Source organism: Eurypyga helias, unplaced genomic scaffold (genome assembly GCF_000690775.1).
Source record: "Eurypyga helias isolate BGI_N326 unplaced genomic scaffold, ASM69077v1 scaffold17765, whole genome shotgun sequence".
Lineage (NCBI taxonomy): Eukaryota > Metazoa > Chordata > Aves > Eurypygiformes > Eurypygidae > Eurypyga > Eurypyga helias.
The window spans coordinates 33,651-50,457 of NW_010253566.1; the positions used below are offsets into that span (position 1 = coordinate 33,651).

The 16,807-nt window shown below is 41.3% G+C and overlaps 1 protein-coding gene across 1 annotated transcript; it reads right to left on the reverse strand.

The window, feature by feature from the left end:
* Positions 1-346: 346 nt before the first annotated feature.
* RUVBL1 (RuvB-like AAA ATPase 1) lies at positions 347-16,372 on the reverse strand (the record flags this gene model as incomplete). Its single annotated transcript, XM_010152714.1, is given in 11 exon segments — positions 347-937; positions 1,236-1,327; positions 4,392-4,494; positions 6,158-6,356; positions 7,556-7,619; positions 8,982-9,131; positions 9,967-10,056; positions 11,306-11,457; positions 15,389-15,521; positions 16,288-16,318; positions 16,320-16,372. Coding segments are annotated over 11 exon segments (1,227 nt in total), but the record flags the coding sequence as incomplete, so codon positions are not given.
* Positions 16,373-16,807: the final 435 nt, after the last annotated feature.

Sequence of the window (16,807 nt, forward strand, 5' to 3'; positions counted from 1 at the left end):
GATCAGGAAAGTGGGGACAGAACATGGTGAAAAAGTAGCTAACCATGATGGAAAGCAATTTCTATTTAATCACAAAGAAAGGGTAAGTTTTTCCTGGAAGAAAGGCTTTAAATCGGGCCAACAGTTACCCTTATGTATTTCTGCCTTCTCCAAAGTAGCCTTCAGAACACAGAAAGAAGACCTACAAACGAGCAAACACTTTAGAAAGGTCCCATTACTATTTCCTTCCTTTGCTGTAGATCTGGTTTTGTGTTGCTGATCCATTTCACTCCTATTTGGCTTTAATTCCAACTTATTTTGACTGTTTCTTTAGGCAGGTCAACACCCAGGGCAAACACATGCAAGCTTCCAATATACCTGAAATATTTTATTATAAAGCACTTCAGACAAACTTGGATTCAAACTCAAAAACTCTCAGCTGTAAAAGGAAACTATTTTAAAACAACATTCATAAAGAAAATAGACTGTTAAGCATCAACCTCAGTTAGAGCTGTTCTGTAATGAAATCTAAAGGCAAAACCAAGGGGTCAAGAGCTATGCATGTCATATACATACTCATAAAAAGGAGACTAAGATGTTACACAGACATCACAGAGCATCTTATTGTCCATAAGGAGGTGGGAACACCTGATGGCTAATTCCGGCCTGGCAAAGCAGTCCAACATTTAAGTATTTTTCAGTCCCAAAAGAGACAAACCATTAACATTTCTAATTCTGTAATTAAGCCAGCCCTGGGTAAGGGTTAAACCCACTTCAAAGCATGTACTGATAAGCTCTTCATTTCATGTACTTCTCCTGTTGATCAGCCAAGATTTTTGCTGAGGATTTGGCATCATAGAAGAGTTCATTTATTTCTTCAATATGCTCTTTCTCAATGCTGTCCTTCCCATTAATCTTGGCAAGGAGGTTAGCTGGGGTCAGTAACTGCACAGCATACCTGTGATCAGACAGAGGCGCGTGAATAATTACAGTTCAGTGCATCCCAGGGAGCAGCACACATGCAGCGAGGGAGACGGCTAGCAAACGCGCGGTCCTGTCGGCGGTACAGGAAGTGTGCAAGGCGCCCCAGCGCACGCATTCCGTGGCAGAGGATAACCACTCTCTTTCAATGTTAGCACTGTTCTTAACCACGTTACTGCATGGCAGAGGTTGGTCTCACTCCCAAGAGCGCGTTACCCTACGGTGTTTTTAGACCCAGTCATGCTTAAGAGAAAAGCCAACTGTGCTCAACTTACCTTAAAGTTGTCTTGGTACCAACTTCCCCTAAGTGGTTCAGAGCTTCTTCACTAATATTAATCCCTTCTGTCTGAGCACGAAGTTTTATGATCTGTGGGGATGAATGAGTAAGTGAGGGGCCAGCCCAAACATCAGCATGCTATACTACTTCACTTCGCACCTGGAAACTCCCTCAGCTTAGAGAAGAGACGGTGCGGAGTTCTCCCAGTGCAACACACCACTGCACTAGAATTTGTGGAGTTAAGTCTTTGAGTAGGCAATACAATGCTGAAAAACTGTTAACCACAAAAGGCAGGTAAAGGGATGTGTCTCAACCACTAATCCTCCACAATAACTCTGCATGTTTAGCAAAGCGTATCTACTAATAAGGAGAGAACTATGAGAACTCACGCACAGAACGGAGAAAGGATGCAGGAAGCGACAGCCGGAGCCTTGTGGGCAGCTACGCCACTCGCTAAGTTTGCGGCGCATCGCTGCCGCTACAGCGGAGCCCTCCAAGAAGCCCTACAGAAAGCTACGCCCTTTCCTTAGCAGCTCACAACACACTTTTTATTCAATTGACAAGAAGATAGTAAAATAAATCAAAAAGTTACTTTTGGTGATTCACCTATTCCTGCAAGAAGGAAAAAAATCACTAAGAAGAATCTAATCTTTCCAGAACAGTCTGGGGCTTGTACCAGTTTGAAGATCTTTACAAAGTTGGAGAGCAAGATATCACCAATAAGCCTGAGCATATAAAGCTGTAACAGAAGTGGCACAAGTCCCTCGGTAGTCCGTATTACCAGCTGAGTGATAAGGGGCAGACTGGATAATGATGTTGTGTTGTAGTGCTGAGATAACTCTGGAACTGCAAGCCTCATATAATACAGGTATTTTTCACTTTGGCAGCTTTGTAAACAAGATATCAAGGAGCACTCGTTTAAATTAAAGCCATAAAAATGCGCTCAGGGAGTTAGGGTAGGGAACAGAGGGGAAGAGAGGGGTTTGAGATGGCAGGAAGTTGTGCTGAGGTATTAATACTGAATATTGGCAATGATGCTGCAAATTGCAATTTCAGACTGGGGGAGGGGGTTGTGTTCTATCTTCTACATCCCCCAAACATTCCCTTCCCTTCATTCAAATGCTCCTACTTTATCCTTCCCCTGCCAGAAGAAAGGTACCTTGAATGCCCCAGCTTTAGAACCTTGCTGAAGGATGGGGGCCCAAGGCATTACCCCAGCAAATACGCATACAGGCAAGCTGCTACGAAATAGGAAAAGAAGTGTTTGTCAGGTAAAATACATTAGGAACAAGAAGTCCCAGTTATACCCTCTAACAGCAGGCAGAGAGCAAAAAGAATTTGATTACCACAGTACCCGACCAGAATACGCGTAAAAGTGGATTTTCTCCCTCCTGTGGTTGCGCGAAGGTAACTGTGGGGCTTGCTCTCAGAGCAGCGCTACGCCACGGGGCTTCTACTCGAGCAACACAAAACATTCTGAACTGGTTATGAACAAACTTTCGGTAGATATAGGGGCAGTTCTTGTGCTGATAAATCAATCAGTTGTGAAAGGCAGAGAGTCTCACACAGAAACATCAGCAGTGAAAAGTTCTTCCTAGCGTGAAAGAACAGTGGGAGCAAAAATAGAGAAGTAAATTTATGGACATCATCTTTGTAACACCCCGCCCTGACTTGTATTTAGTTAGAAACCAAAGTTAAGTGTAATAGCTCCCCCTCTTCTCCCAGGAGAAGTAGTCATTCAGAAACCTTAATTTAAGGGAAGATAAGATTATCTGACTACAGAAACGTGATTTATGGGGCCTAATGTCTGGACTCTATTTTTAGCTTTAGGAAATGCCACGGTGAACACTTCCTTTCCCTCACCCCTGGGGAGGGGGGAAACAACAGCATTTGCCCAGCTCTTCTGAAAAAGCAACAGTTCAGGAACGAGCTCTTGAACAGTGTTATCATCTGCATGGTAATACTGCACACTAGGCAGGTGTCCTACGTAGCAATCTTAACAAAAAGCAACTCAGAGCATGTACTCCTACTACCCTAACTACACAAAATTCACACAGAGCGTAGGGAAGTGCAGACAACAGCCCTTAACATCTCCAGACTAAGAGTCGGGCTTTAAGTTGTTTTGTGTACAGACAAAACAGTCGTATGATTAAATCACTGGGCTGCTTCTACTGCAACCTACGAGGATGCTTTAGAACGTCCTTTTTGGTACAAAAAAATCATCCTGAGAACAAGCCGTATGTGAAAAGCTCCTCAAACCCAGGGAAATGAAGCTTTGCCTCTACGTTTATATTCGATAAATGTCTCGGCTTCACCTTGGCACTTATCCAGCAGGAGGAGACTATTATCTCCTGACAACGCTCTCCTCCACTGACACTATCTCTTAAATAATACAAAGAATTGACATGATAAACCGTAATGTCTTCTGCATGGTGTCATTTCACAGCATTGTGAGGCTAATGAGGGGGATCTTTGACACCACGCATCATACTAGCGCCCAAGCATTGTAATCGATACACAAGACGTTGTGATGGCCCCACAGGAAAAGTTTCAGGCGTTCAGAAGCCTATCTCGGCGCCACTTACTGTGCTCGTCTCCAAACTTGACTAGGAGCATTGAAATCCTCCCAGTTCCAGGAAAGAGTCCTAGCAGGCTAAAGCTATAGCACACGGCATAGAGGCAAAAATGCAGTGCGTGAGGCCGCATTCCCCAATCCCTCTCACCTCTTACGTGGAGAAACAGATTGAGGTCTGGGACCAAAGGTCCCAAAGTGCAACACTTCACCTCATACCAACTGAAAAAGCACTACCTGCTGGAACCTGCCAACTCCACGGGAAGCACATCTGTGCAAGAGAGAAGGTTGGGTGCCAGCGAGCTGTCACTTTCAGCTATAGCTACGCTTACCAAAGCGACTCCGACACCAGTTGGTGGAAATCTGCCAAAGAAGTTGCATGCTCGGTTTTAACCGGTTTATCGTGAATGGTTACCAAAGCAGCGGGCGTTTAGGAAGTGGTAAGCTTTCTGGCACAAACCCTGGTGATCACAAAGAGTGGGTCAGCTCTATAGCAACAGAATATGCAGACACATCGCAGTTGTCCCAACAGACCACAACTCTGGGGACTTTGGAAAGGTTCTCTTAAAATGCTGTGCATACCTGCTTCATTTCTTGGGGTGTATACAGCACGGTGCGGATAATCATTACTCTGTCCAGCAGGTCCAGTGGTATTCCATGAGGAGACACTATATCCTCTGTGCCTCTAGAGGAGAAACCAAACAGAAAAAGATCAGATGCTATTCCAAGTTCATAACTTGATTTGACTGAAATCCGTCATAACTGACTATACATCTACTAGCTTACAATTCTTGTGTCTTCCCAAAGACATAGACTCCCCAGACAGAGACAGGAAACATTCTCAGCTGCAGTTCATACTGGACAGCCCCAGGGAATGCTGGAGCTCTTAAACATGCCACTCAAAACCAGTTAAAGGTGGTGCTTTCCTTCACGCTTTCCTGCACTGTATCTTACAATACAGTCCAACGTATCTTCCAGCAAGGAAGAAATCATTCCTACTAAGCTGTAGAGCAGTATCAGTAGAAATCATATACGCTATCATCCATTTGGAGAATATTCCCTCTGCCAAGACTCTGTTCAGTCCCTCCCCCTGTCCCTCCAGTGAATACTGCAGTAGTTCATGTTTCATGCTTGCAGTCCAGCACATTGGAAAGTAGAGGATGAGCAAGATGAAAGACAGAGCAGGATCTAGACCCCCAACGATTTTATTTGCTTGATACAGAACACCCAACAGCAAAGGCTGCAGACACACCTACTCTTGGTTTTCCAAGATCACCACCACCTGCTGTGAAGTTAAGAGTGAAAGATACCCAGATTTCATGAGATCTATAGAGACTGCAGGTAAAAACAGCAGAGTGTTGGTACAGAACTACATTTCCAAGCTCAGTGCTAGTATTTAGGCACTGCAGCTTTGGTCACGGTCCTCCTTGGGAAACGAATCAGTGCCCTGCAGTCATCTGCTGTACTCTTGAGCGGTGTCTCCTCTGAAACGATTCCTTCTCTTATGAGGTTACAGCACCAACTATCCTAAACAATTAATTTTTCCCCACCCCCTTGAAAAGCCATCAGCAGACAAATCAGAGCACCGCTAACTACTTGAGAGAGTAGTATACAGTCAAGACCTTGCTTTTAAGGACTTAATTTCCTAATATTAGATACAATTATTTACAGAAATCTTCCTTTCTCAGAGTTTTTTCACACCAAGATCTGCAGTGAATCCATGATGACAGGTCTCTGTTTGCTTTACTTTTAAAGGCAGCTTTTTATGCCTTTGCAATGTTGACCTTAAATATTTTTGAAGGGCTTATCACCTTAACTTTTAAGCAATGCAAACAGAGAAAGATTAATACCAGATGAGCCACTGAGAGCGAAAGGAAGAGCAGCTGAATTAAATCAATTTAAAGAGTAGCAATCATTGCTAATGACAGCTTGTTTAGACATAATTAGACCTAGACCACAAATTAGCAGTAGAATTTAAGGAATAATCTGGAAGAGAAGAGCACTGTTACTGAACACGCAAAGAATGCACTGTGTGGGTGCAGAATACTGAAGTGGAGGCACGAACTGGAGTGGAGATGAAAAAGAAGTTAGTTGGCAAGGCTGAAGAATCACAAAAAGCCAGACCAACCCAGCGGGAAGTAACGAAGCGTAGGGAGAGGGTGAACTGTGACATGCTTTAACAGTAAGAACAGGAAGCTTAAGTCTGATGAAATGAGGCTAGAAAACAGCAAAATCACGCAGAAGCAGCAGGAAACCCTGATATTAGAGGCTCTGGTGCTCTACTGATACACCTAATGCCAACGTTTAGGGTCCAATGCAAACTGGAAAATTCAAGTTAGATGACATACCTGATAACGCAGTTTCCTCGATTGGAAGCAAAGATGACAATGGGGGAAATGGAAGATTCCAGCGCTCGGTGCAGGTACGTGAAGCATTCAATATCCAGGATGTGAACCTCATCCACAAAGAGTACACCTGGGACCAGCTCTGCGATGCCTTGATCGATGTATTTATTTACCACCTTATTTATCTCTCCTCGAAGTTTGTCTGAGAACAAACACAACCTGTCAGCTGTTCTGCTGGTGAACCGCAGGTCCGTATGAAAGGCTTGCTGCAGCTGAAATCTACCGTGGCAGGGAAAAATCTCTGGGACACTGGAATTCTATGGCATTCAGTCCAGTATTGGGGAGACATCTGTGCAACAAAATACTTCTAAACCAAACTTCTCACACTTCACTGGGGTAGGCTTCCCCCTCACACAGCTTGTGGAAAACCATGGTTTGTGGGTTTGGGGGGAGTTTGGCCAGGGGAAGTCAGTCAAACCTCAGTTTAAAACACGAAACACAACAAGGTTTCCAAGCATGGCTGAAAAGAACATGACCGAAAGAATAAAATACTGCTACTGTATTTCACAAAAAAAGTTGTGTTTAACAAAAAAAAAAAAGAGGCTATATAAATTTCTGTGAACATATGGATGTCAAAGCTATGCAAGATGTTACATCAATAAATCTGACATTACAATAAGCAAAGTGACCTCTGGAACAGAGGGAATACTTCAAAAGACCGCCATTCAAGTTAGGTATTGGAACAGACTTTGATCTAAATTTAGATAGTCGCTTACTGCAACATCATTCCTTTCAAAGCAAAAAGGAGAACCGATCTTTCTATGGATCTTTTTTTCTCCAATGATCTGTAGGTAGGAAGAGCAGCAGTGCACTCAGAGCATCAAGACACAGACAGCTGCTAGAGAGATGTCTAAGTCAAACCAACGTTAGTTTTTAGAAGACATTTTTCTACTCCACAGAAATTCAGTATGACTGCTTCTCATAAGCACGCATCCGAATGGTTTTTACATGTTTTTCAGTTTGGCTCTTTGTCAAAGTGCGACCCTGACACTCCCCGGGGCAGAAGTTTGGCTCTTTGTCAAAGTGCGAACCTGACACTCTCCCTATTTTGAGAAATAGGGATGGCACTAGTATTCTAACCTCCTTCTCCCAAGGAAGATAGGTGCAGAGTACCGTACATATTTTATCCCTTTTTACATGAACCAATAACATGTTGTGCTGCTTCCAGCCCTTGCAAGTCTAGCAGTTGTATCACTGCTTTTTGAAATCTGAATATGTATGGATAAATATTAGGTAGGCATTCATTTAGAGATGCTGCATGAATAACCTTAATTTTAACCCTTTTCTAACTGGCAAACATAGAGGTGATGTTGGTCTAAAAATACCATGCAGGATTCATACCAGTAATTTCGGTTTTCTTAGGCTTCATGAGTTGTCCCATCATTGAAAGGATGTCTTGCCCACCCTAGGAAAAGAAAGTTACAGATCAGCTCTGAGGTCTCATAGTGAACACATACCATGAGCATTTCATAAATCAGGAATTGGTTACAGAAGTTGTTTCTGGCAGTTAACTAATACTTTATATGAGCAGTGGTTGACAATCTGTCAAAGGTTAAGTCACATCACTACAGCAGTATTCTAAACATAACATTTAGCTATCTCCTCACCCTTTTAGTCTCATTCATTGGGAGAACATATAAAACCCACGAGATATCCTCTTTTAAAAAATATTGTCACAGAGCACGTACGGACTAAAATTCTCAAGGAACACAGAGATTTGGACTGCCTGCACATACAGTAGGTGTTCAACCTGTGAACACAGGAACATTATGCTGAGTTTTAAGAGTGTTGAACACCTTGATTTTTATCATGTAAATGATTTTATTGGAAAAAGGATGCTTGTTTTGAAATGGAGTAGGTTAAGGGCTTGTAGTATCATACTGTAGGGATGTCAGCCTTTAAACCAAGAAACTTGGTTAGTGGCTTTTGTTTATGACAGAAACTGAATTCCTGGGTTCGTGTTCACGTGAAAACACTACATTTATGTTAAGATACAGCAAGGAGTAATTCTCCTGTTTGCAATTTTGTTTTGCTGCAATACGTTCAGAGTTCTACTGAAAGTCAAAAGGAAATTTAACAAGAGGTTATAAAGCACTTCTGAAGGAAGCAGGGACATCCACAGCATCTGCAGCAGTCAAAAATACTTAGTGACCTTTTATCACAGTGCTTCCAGTTTTCATTTCACGGCCACAAAATCATAAACACAGAACAGAATAAATTCCTCTGCACACAAAACTTTCCATAAATAAAATTATGCCAATCTGGCTGCTACTACCTCACGTCTGTAGGCACCTTTCCTTCTGGAGAGAAAGCAGTAATCTCTTTTGCTGGTCAGGAGGAATCCCACACTGCTCTCTTTCTTCAGGGGATGGGGCACAGTGGCAGAGGGGAGAGCTAGGTCTAGATTATGCATTAACTGTGAGGTAGCAGATGCCAGATATCCATCGGAAAGCTCCACTATGGCTATAAGGCTGTTCTCTGTAGTGTTAGGAAAGATACTCAGACAAATATCCCATGACTAAGTGCATGAATCCTAACCTTGCAACTGTCTCTTTGACCCGTGTGGCAGGGGCACTGAGGTAGCCAACCGCAGTGTGACCTCCCTCCAGAGAGGAGGGAGACTGGCCTTCGAGGTAAAATACAGGGGAATCTCTAAGGATGACTTAGGACAGCTCAAAGCTTTCTACACATCCTTGATCATTGTGGTACCCATCACATCTATGCAAAATACTTTTTCTGTAAAGACTTCATCTGTGGAGTCAGATACCTGAGGTCGAGCGTTGGCCACATCCAAGTCATGCAGGGTGACATCCTGAATAATTTCCTTTTTCTTGTGCACATCACCCTTTGGCAAGGGAACATACTCTTCAGCTTCAAGGTCAAATTCCGTAGCATAGATATCACACCTGCCCTGCCTCTAAGGAAAAGCAAAGAGAAACCCAGGTATAGAATTAGTTTCAGTGCTAAAACCTTGAGTGACATGAACTTGATAAAGGGTTGGGTTCACAATTCCAGTCCTGAAAGCTTCAGTTGACAATGCAGACATCCCACTCCCTGCTTAGCAACAGGCATACCCTATCTACTGATCAAAGCTCAAAAACTCTGTTGAAAAATACCTGATATTTGCAGTGGTAAGAGTATTCCACTCCTCTCTCCCCTTCTTTTAACCGTATGCAATTCTTGCTAAAGGACAAATCCAGCAGATTAACTAGAGATTGGGAGTACTGTTCAAGACTCCTTTGTAGGTGGGTGATTTATTATATGATACAAAATATTATGCTCATCCATTAAACAGCAAGTATCACTGTACACTACTTTCTAAATCAGATATGAAAAGAATGCTAACTAATGCACTACTCCCTTCTACATGTATATATCTTGTGGAGAAAATACCAGAGCGATAAAAGAAAAGATTAAATACACTGCACATGTCAGCCTGAAAATGACTAAAGTTGCTTGTTTTTTCTCCCCTTCCCTTAAAGATGTCTTGATCTTACAGAAAAGAAAACTCATCCAGACAGCATCAGTGATAGCTTCCTCGCCAGATGACCTTAATTGTGAACCAGATGACCACGTTCTTTCAGTGCAAGAGAGAATTTTCTCTCCAGATAAGGAAAACACTAGGCTCTAAAAAACTTACCATTGTAACCATTTCCTGTCAGTTAAGGTTAATAAATCGGAAAGCCTTCTGACAAAGGCAGAGGAAGGTCTGCAACAATACCTACACCTGCATAAAAGTTCAGGACTTTTACCTTGACGGCTCCACTGTTTGCCTCAATATAAATAACGTCACCAGTTTCCACTCGCTCCTTCTGCAGGCTCTCAAATATGCTCGGGTCCAGCTGGAGACAAACAAACATCACAGTTGGTCCAAACGGTTCCGTATTGTTATGGTAATCAAGGAAGGGGAATTCAGTCTAAAGCTCACCCCCACCAGACAAAATTAAACTGTGACTCCCCCAGCAATACCTCAAGGATTTTATAAAGCTGTAACGCTTGGGGTAGACAGAGAATACACCTGAAAGAAGATGCACAGAACTTTTTTACCAAACGATCTGCTACCTGAAGGAAGTGACAGCAAGTGCCAGAAACACAATACCAGTTACTATCACAGAGTGTAATGCGACGATATATTTATACCTAGGATGCAGCACGTATCTCGCTATTGCTATTTAACCACATAAAAAATCTGGCTATAACTCCTTGATTTCTTGAATCTGTATCCCCTGTGGAGCTGTGTGAGGGGGAGTGAATGTGGAACACGTTACATGGTTTAGTTCCTCTCAGTTCACATTTATTCACTATTGCTCTGCATTTTCTCGTTTTCAGGCAAACAAATGCAAGATGATACCTAATAGCAGAGGCAGCTTTCAGATCTCTCGTATTCTGACTGACAGGGAAATGGAACAACATGGACAGGGACTTGTACAAGAAAACAAAGGGAAGTGGGTCTGAGCTGGCAACATACCAGCTCAATTTCCAGTTCTCTATCAAATATTCACTAGAGCGCATCTCCCCACGTAGAAAGGTGGGATGTGACAGAAATAACAATTTATACTGAAGCAGGCAAGATTTCTCAAAACCAGCCTCAAAAATTCAGTTGAGAATCGGGAAAACAAAACCAAACAAGACCTTTCTCATATGTTTGTTATCATGAACACAAATTTATAGCTAGGGTCAGTGTGAGCATATCACAGACTGAGACAGATCCTAGTTCAGATTCCCAATTCAGCCCATTTTTCTGGGGTGCTAGTAAAGCTGCAAAACTGCATAGGGGATCTCTTCCTGCTTACATTCTCCTCTAACTCACTGAAGACATACAAACGTGTGCTGCCAAACAGAAAAATAACAGGGGCTGGTAACTGCCTGATGGGTTTATCCCCAGTTTGAATTAGGAGGAGACAAGATTAACATCTACATAAAGCAAATAAGTATATATGCTCAGGAGCAGGGTAAACTTGTCTGGCTAAAGAAAACAGCTTCCTTGCATCCCCACTCTACAGAGATAGGGATCAAATGCTTAAAATGGAAATATGGTAAAAATAGAAGCTGCAGATCTTGAGGAAATGTTTGAGCCTCCACCATACATACCTTCAACTGTTTGGTTCCCTTTGCGGTTTTGAGTCCTATAATAACATGGCTGATTGTTTTGCCATAACCCCCCATAGGATTTTCAGTCTCACATGGAGTTAGTTCTGTGACCTCTCCCTCATAAACCTCCTTGGTCTCTTTAATCCTCAACCCTGCAAGAAATTGTTTAGAATAGTTTCAACACATAAATCATTGGCTGTATACACTCAGGTGTCTGCTGCATGACTGCCAACAGAATGTAATGTATTATTAGGCTACATTACATTTGATGGTAGTTTTTTACATTTAAAAGTAGAAAGAGCAATTATTGTTTTCTTCTTCAGTATTGAGAACATTCATCCTGCGTCAAAGTTCAGCCCAACGTGAACTTGCAAAACAGTTCATTAAATGCTAAGAAATTATTTTTTTTCCACCCATTATTATTAGTTCTTGAAGCAAATGTTATTATCCTCCCTCTTTTACCTCTCCCAAAGAGGGCATTTGCTTCATTTGTTCCCTGACGCCAGAGACACAGTTCATCTTCTGAAACTAAAGGTAAGTGACACTAATATAACTGAGTTTTACACAATTTTTGTACCATCAGAAAAGCCCTGCAAAGTAAGGAAAAAGACAGAAGGGAAAAAAAAAGAGTAACTTCATAGAAAACTTCAAATTTTATCAACTGAGTTAAAAATAACATAAATTGGTTAACAGGTATTGTGTTAGAACCTCATAAATTTAAGAAAATGTTAATGTATCATTTAAAATATTTTTCAAGTTAATATCAAAAGGTGAGCTAGACAAAAGTTATCAGAATCTACTATAATGCAAATTTGAAACTATTTCAAAATAGCTGACAACGACAAACATTACTTTGTTGGTTTTCAGAGAGTTCAGCAATCATCACAGTATCTGGATATCTTCTATTCTAGCCACAACTATTGTAATTAACCAAGTTATTTTAAATCGATGAATAATACAGAGCTGAAGAGTTTTATGGTTAGACTGTCCAAAGAAAAACCACTATCACCACCACCACCACTACAAATATGCAGATGTTCTAACTGCATAAAAGTTCAAAGAACCCACATCTGAAGAGAGTCTATAAAGTATTTTATGAGACACACATGCCATACCAAAACTAATGAATGGGCTGTAACAAGATATAAGGAAGTCATCCTGCCCAGTCTGGGGCTATTAAGGCTTTATAAAACTTTCCTTGTTCCGTAACTTTTCATTTTGCTTTGAAACAGATCAGACACTTCACCAGTAATCTTGAGCTGCTGATAGGGAAATAGAAAGGACTGACAACTACGAGTCTGTCTCCCTCTACTGGACCCAAATTAAGGCTAGGATCTGAAGTGCGAGAAATAGGTTAATTGTGGATAACATGACAATTTCTTGGTAAGAAATGTTTGCTTTCTCTTATTTAGCACTACATTAACATTTCTAAATCAACTTAATGTCAGTATTTTATACATATATTTTTCAGACAAAGAAGAAGCCAAAACATCAGACAAAAAATTCACAAACCTTTGAGTTATAAGACCAGCAAAGTGTGCATCACACAGGCTACGCTGCAAGGAATGTGAAGCAGCATGAGAAAGTCTACAGGAAAACTGCTGGTGCTGAGAACTGGGCATTCACAGGTTTGGTTTCCTTTTTGTTTTGTTTTTAAACTTTCAGCACAAGCTCTATTCTGCTCTGAGAAACTGGAAGCCCATTTGTGTTTGGGGTGTGTTTTGCATGCTGCTAAAGCCCATCTTCCAGCTTCATTTCATTTGAAGAGAATCACATGCTCAGAGTCTGCAAAGCCGAGTCAGTAAGGGCAACCTAGAGATTTGCTTCAAAACTGTGCCTGTAATCTAACTAATGTGCTCCTAGAGACGTGCCTATAGGAAAATATTTACAGATTACACGATCTGGACAAAGGTAGTTGATGCTCTGGAGTTGCTGCTCATTATCCTTTGCTTTCAAATGAATCTGCACGTATCCATTAAGAACTTCATACCCAAAAGAGCTCCTGGACTTAAACAGAGAGATTTCCTACTTACAAATCAGAGGCACAAGTCTAAGATGGCAATTGTGGACTATTTCACGTTTGGATTCAATAGCACTATATGGAGTTACATAGTGCTTGTTTGATTTACTGGCAGTTACAGTTTGGAGACAGGCAACAGAGAGGCTATTTAAGTGGCTATTCCAGCAGTTATTTTTTACTGCAACTGAGCTCTAACATTAGCTACTGTCATCATCCCTGCCTGCTGCTAATAAGCTCTACACAGGATTCATATCTCTCAGCTGAAGTTTTTTTCCACCCATACAATTCCATCTTCTGATTTCCCACTCTGTCCTCTTATGCTTCTTACATATTATAAACTCTCTGCTGTACCCCAAACAGTACTTGGCCACGAGACAAAGTCAAGTCTGTTACTGAAAGATCCCAACAATAAAAATCCTGTAAACTTGGGAGTTACCCCCATTTCCTTATACAGTGATGGATCCAAACCAGACTCTTGTTTCCAAGAAAACAAAAAAGATTCTGTAAAAGAACTGATGTTAACATCCCTGATAATTTTATAAACTGAGGTGGCTAAACACCCAAAAGTAAAATACACAATACGAGCCACAGATGGCATATACAGAACCTGCTAATAAGGAATCATACCGAAAAACCCAAAACCAAACCAAACAAATCCTAAAGGAGTACTTTAGGTACCAACTGACATGTGAGCCTCAGGTGCACTTGCACCGACACTGCACAGCCGACACTGCACTGCACAGTCAAAATCCTTTTCTGAAAACGTACCCTTGTAAATTAATTATTTCTCAGGCAGGGAAGCTAAAACATTACTGAGATCTAAACATGATTAGAAAGTGTCCCATTACAAGAAATGGTGGTTACTAGTCCTTTAAAATATTTCAGAGATTTTTTTACACTGATAAAAAACCTCATTCAATAAAGGTTGTGTTATGAAAACGTGACACAGAATTCAACAGAAAGGAATAAAAGTGGTTCCATCTTTCATTAACACCAGTATTTGTTTAGAAGCGTGTGTCTATTGACATTCCGGGAATGCAGGGAACTAACAATGTAGCTGGCTGTTAAACCTCAGAGAGTTAAAATACTGCTGTCTCTAGAAATGACAACATGGATGGCAGAAGTTTCATCTGTTGGTTCAGGTTTCCAAATCTCTGACAGGGACCTTCATCACATCAAGGAAATACTGCAGACTACTCAGTCCCTGGCTTCCCTCCCCCAGCCCCTGCCAGATTCACAGTAACTAGGAGACCAGACTACTGAGAGTTTCTTTCTTATAAGTCAATGAAATACTTTTGTTTCACTGCAGAACTCAGAGACTTCTTTACCTTACTGCCACCAAATACTTAGATGAAGTCCAAAACATGAAAACATGGTACAGAAACCAGGAAAATTAACTGTTAATATATTCAGTACTAAAATCAGTAAGGCTCTCTTTAGCCAATCCTCAAACAAGGGCCACTTCTGGCTGCGTTTAGCAGCTGTTGGCAGCGATCACGTAAGAGATTTTAGATACTCGTTGAGGCTGTGTTGCAAGTTTAACCAATTTGCATCAAGCTTGTAAAAGCACTCTAGGACTGAGGAATACATAAAGTTCAAGTATTTATTTTGTTGGCATGGAACTTTCTTTGTGCTCATGGGAATACTGCGTCAGGCTAACACTGCCATCTGGGAGTCCCTGATTAAGACTTTTGGCTTAGTAGGGTGCAATCACTAAAATGAAAAAGAAGAGAGCATTTTTCTGTCTACAAGTATTTCTGCTAATGTAAAAGACTAAAAATGATTTTTCTTTCAGCTTTATTCAGAGTCACAATGTGAAGAGACTCTGGGGAAGCAGAACAGACCATAATCCAACAATTAAATTATGGTTTATAAACAGAAAACCTGACCACTAAGTGTGGAAGGGATTCACTAAATTAGGATCAGCACTGAAAAACAAGGACATACAATAATCTGAAAACTACCATGACCACTGAAACGTTTTTCCTTTTTAGATGAGTGGGGAAAAGCAAAGTAAGTGTCATGCAAATCCTTAATTCTTCTGGTTTTTTTCAGAAACTTACCAATTGCACGTCGAAAGTTTTCCATTAGAACTTCTGTTTTCTTGATCTCAGTGGAATAGACCTCACTTCCAACCATAGGACAAAAGGGAACTTTGCTTCCCAGTTCCTGAGCAATAGCTAAAGCCAAAGCAGTCTTAAAAAAAAAAATCAGAAACAAAACCCCCACACATCAGTTTTTATGAGAATTAACAAAGGATTGGTGCTGCACAAAGTTAAGTTTCCTCATCACATCACCTTCCATATATCAACTATTAATGTAAGACTAATCTGACGTGAATTTCTCACATATAACAACCCTCCTCCATCCAAAACAAGTTGGACGTATAGAGTGACTTTTAGCAAAGACTTATAACACACCTTAACGAAACAATACTGCATATTTGAATCTGACATTTGATAAAAAAGGCAAAAAGCCTTAAATAGCATGGTGAGGTTGGGGAACGACGACACATGGGACAGACACCAAAGCAAGAACTATTTAAGTGAAACAATAGTGCATATTTGAATCTGACATCTGATACAAAGGCAAAAAGCCTTAAATAGCACGGTGAGGTTGGGGAACGACGACATATGGGAAAGACACCAAAGCAAGAACTATTTAAGCTTTTATGAAAAGTTAACTTTTAAGACTCTTTTTCCTAGACCATATTACCTATGTGTTTGGTAACCTACAAGAGGTAGTTTCACACTAATGATGCCTGAACACACCACTAGACAGTGCCAATGTTGATGACACAGCAAAAATCTAAATATAAAGCAGGAAACTATGTCAACACATTGATAAAAAAAAATTCCAGTCGATGAAAACATTATACAACCACTACCTTAAAATGTTTTTGACAACAAATTAAACAGATTTGGGAATACTTTATTTCATATATAAAAAAGAAAAAGAATACCTTGCCGGTTCCAGGAGGTCCTGCCAACAGCAGCTCTGCCTGCCATTTTCTTGCTTTTGATCAGTTCCACTATAACCCCACAAGCCTGTAAGTTAAATAAGTATTTACAGGGTTAACAAAAATATTGCTGTATTAACTTTTGTTGCAGTATTACTGAACATGTTTAGAAATATGAGGTTTTGTAAACCCAATAAAAATAGAGGATTTCCATTTTACGCATGCAAAAAGCCAGGCAAGGTCAGAAAAATCTACTTTCTACAATCATTATATCCGGCACCGACACTGGAGAAAAAAGATGGATCGCCGACGACAAAACTCAGCCCAAGGGGGAGGGGAGCCATCGCCTGCCCTCGCTGCCGGCTAAGGCAGAGGTAGCGGCGCAAGGAGCAGCTGCGATTGCCCCGTCGCTCCTCGCACAGCGCAGAACGCACGCAGGGGCCCAGGCAGAAAGTTTCGCTGACTAACGGACCTGTAAGGACACCCAGCACAGATCGGGCCTGGCCCCCGCGCCGCCCGCGGC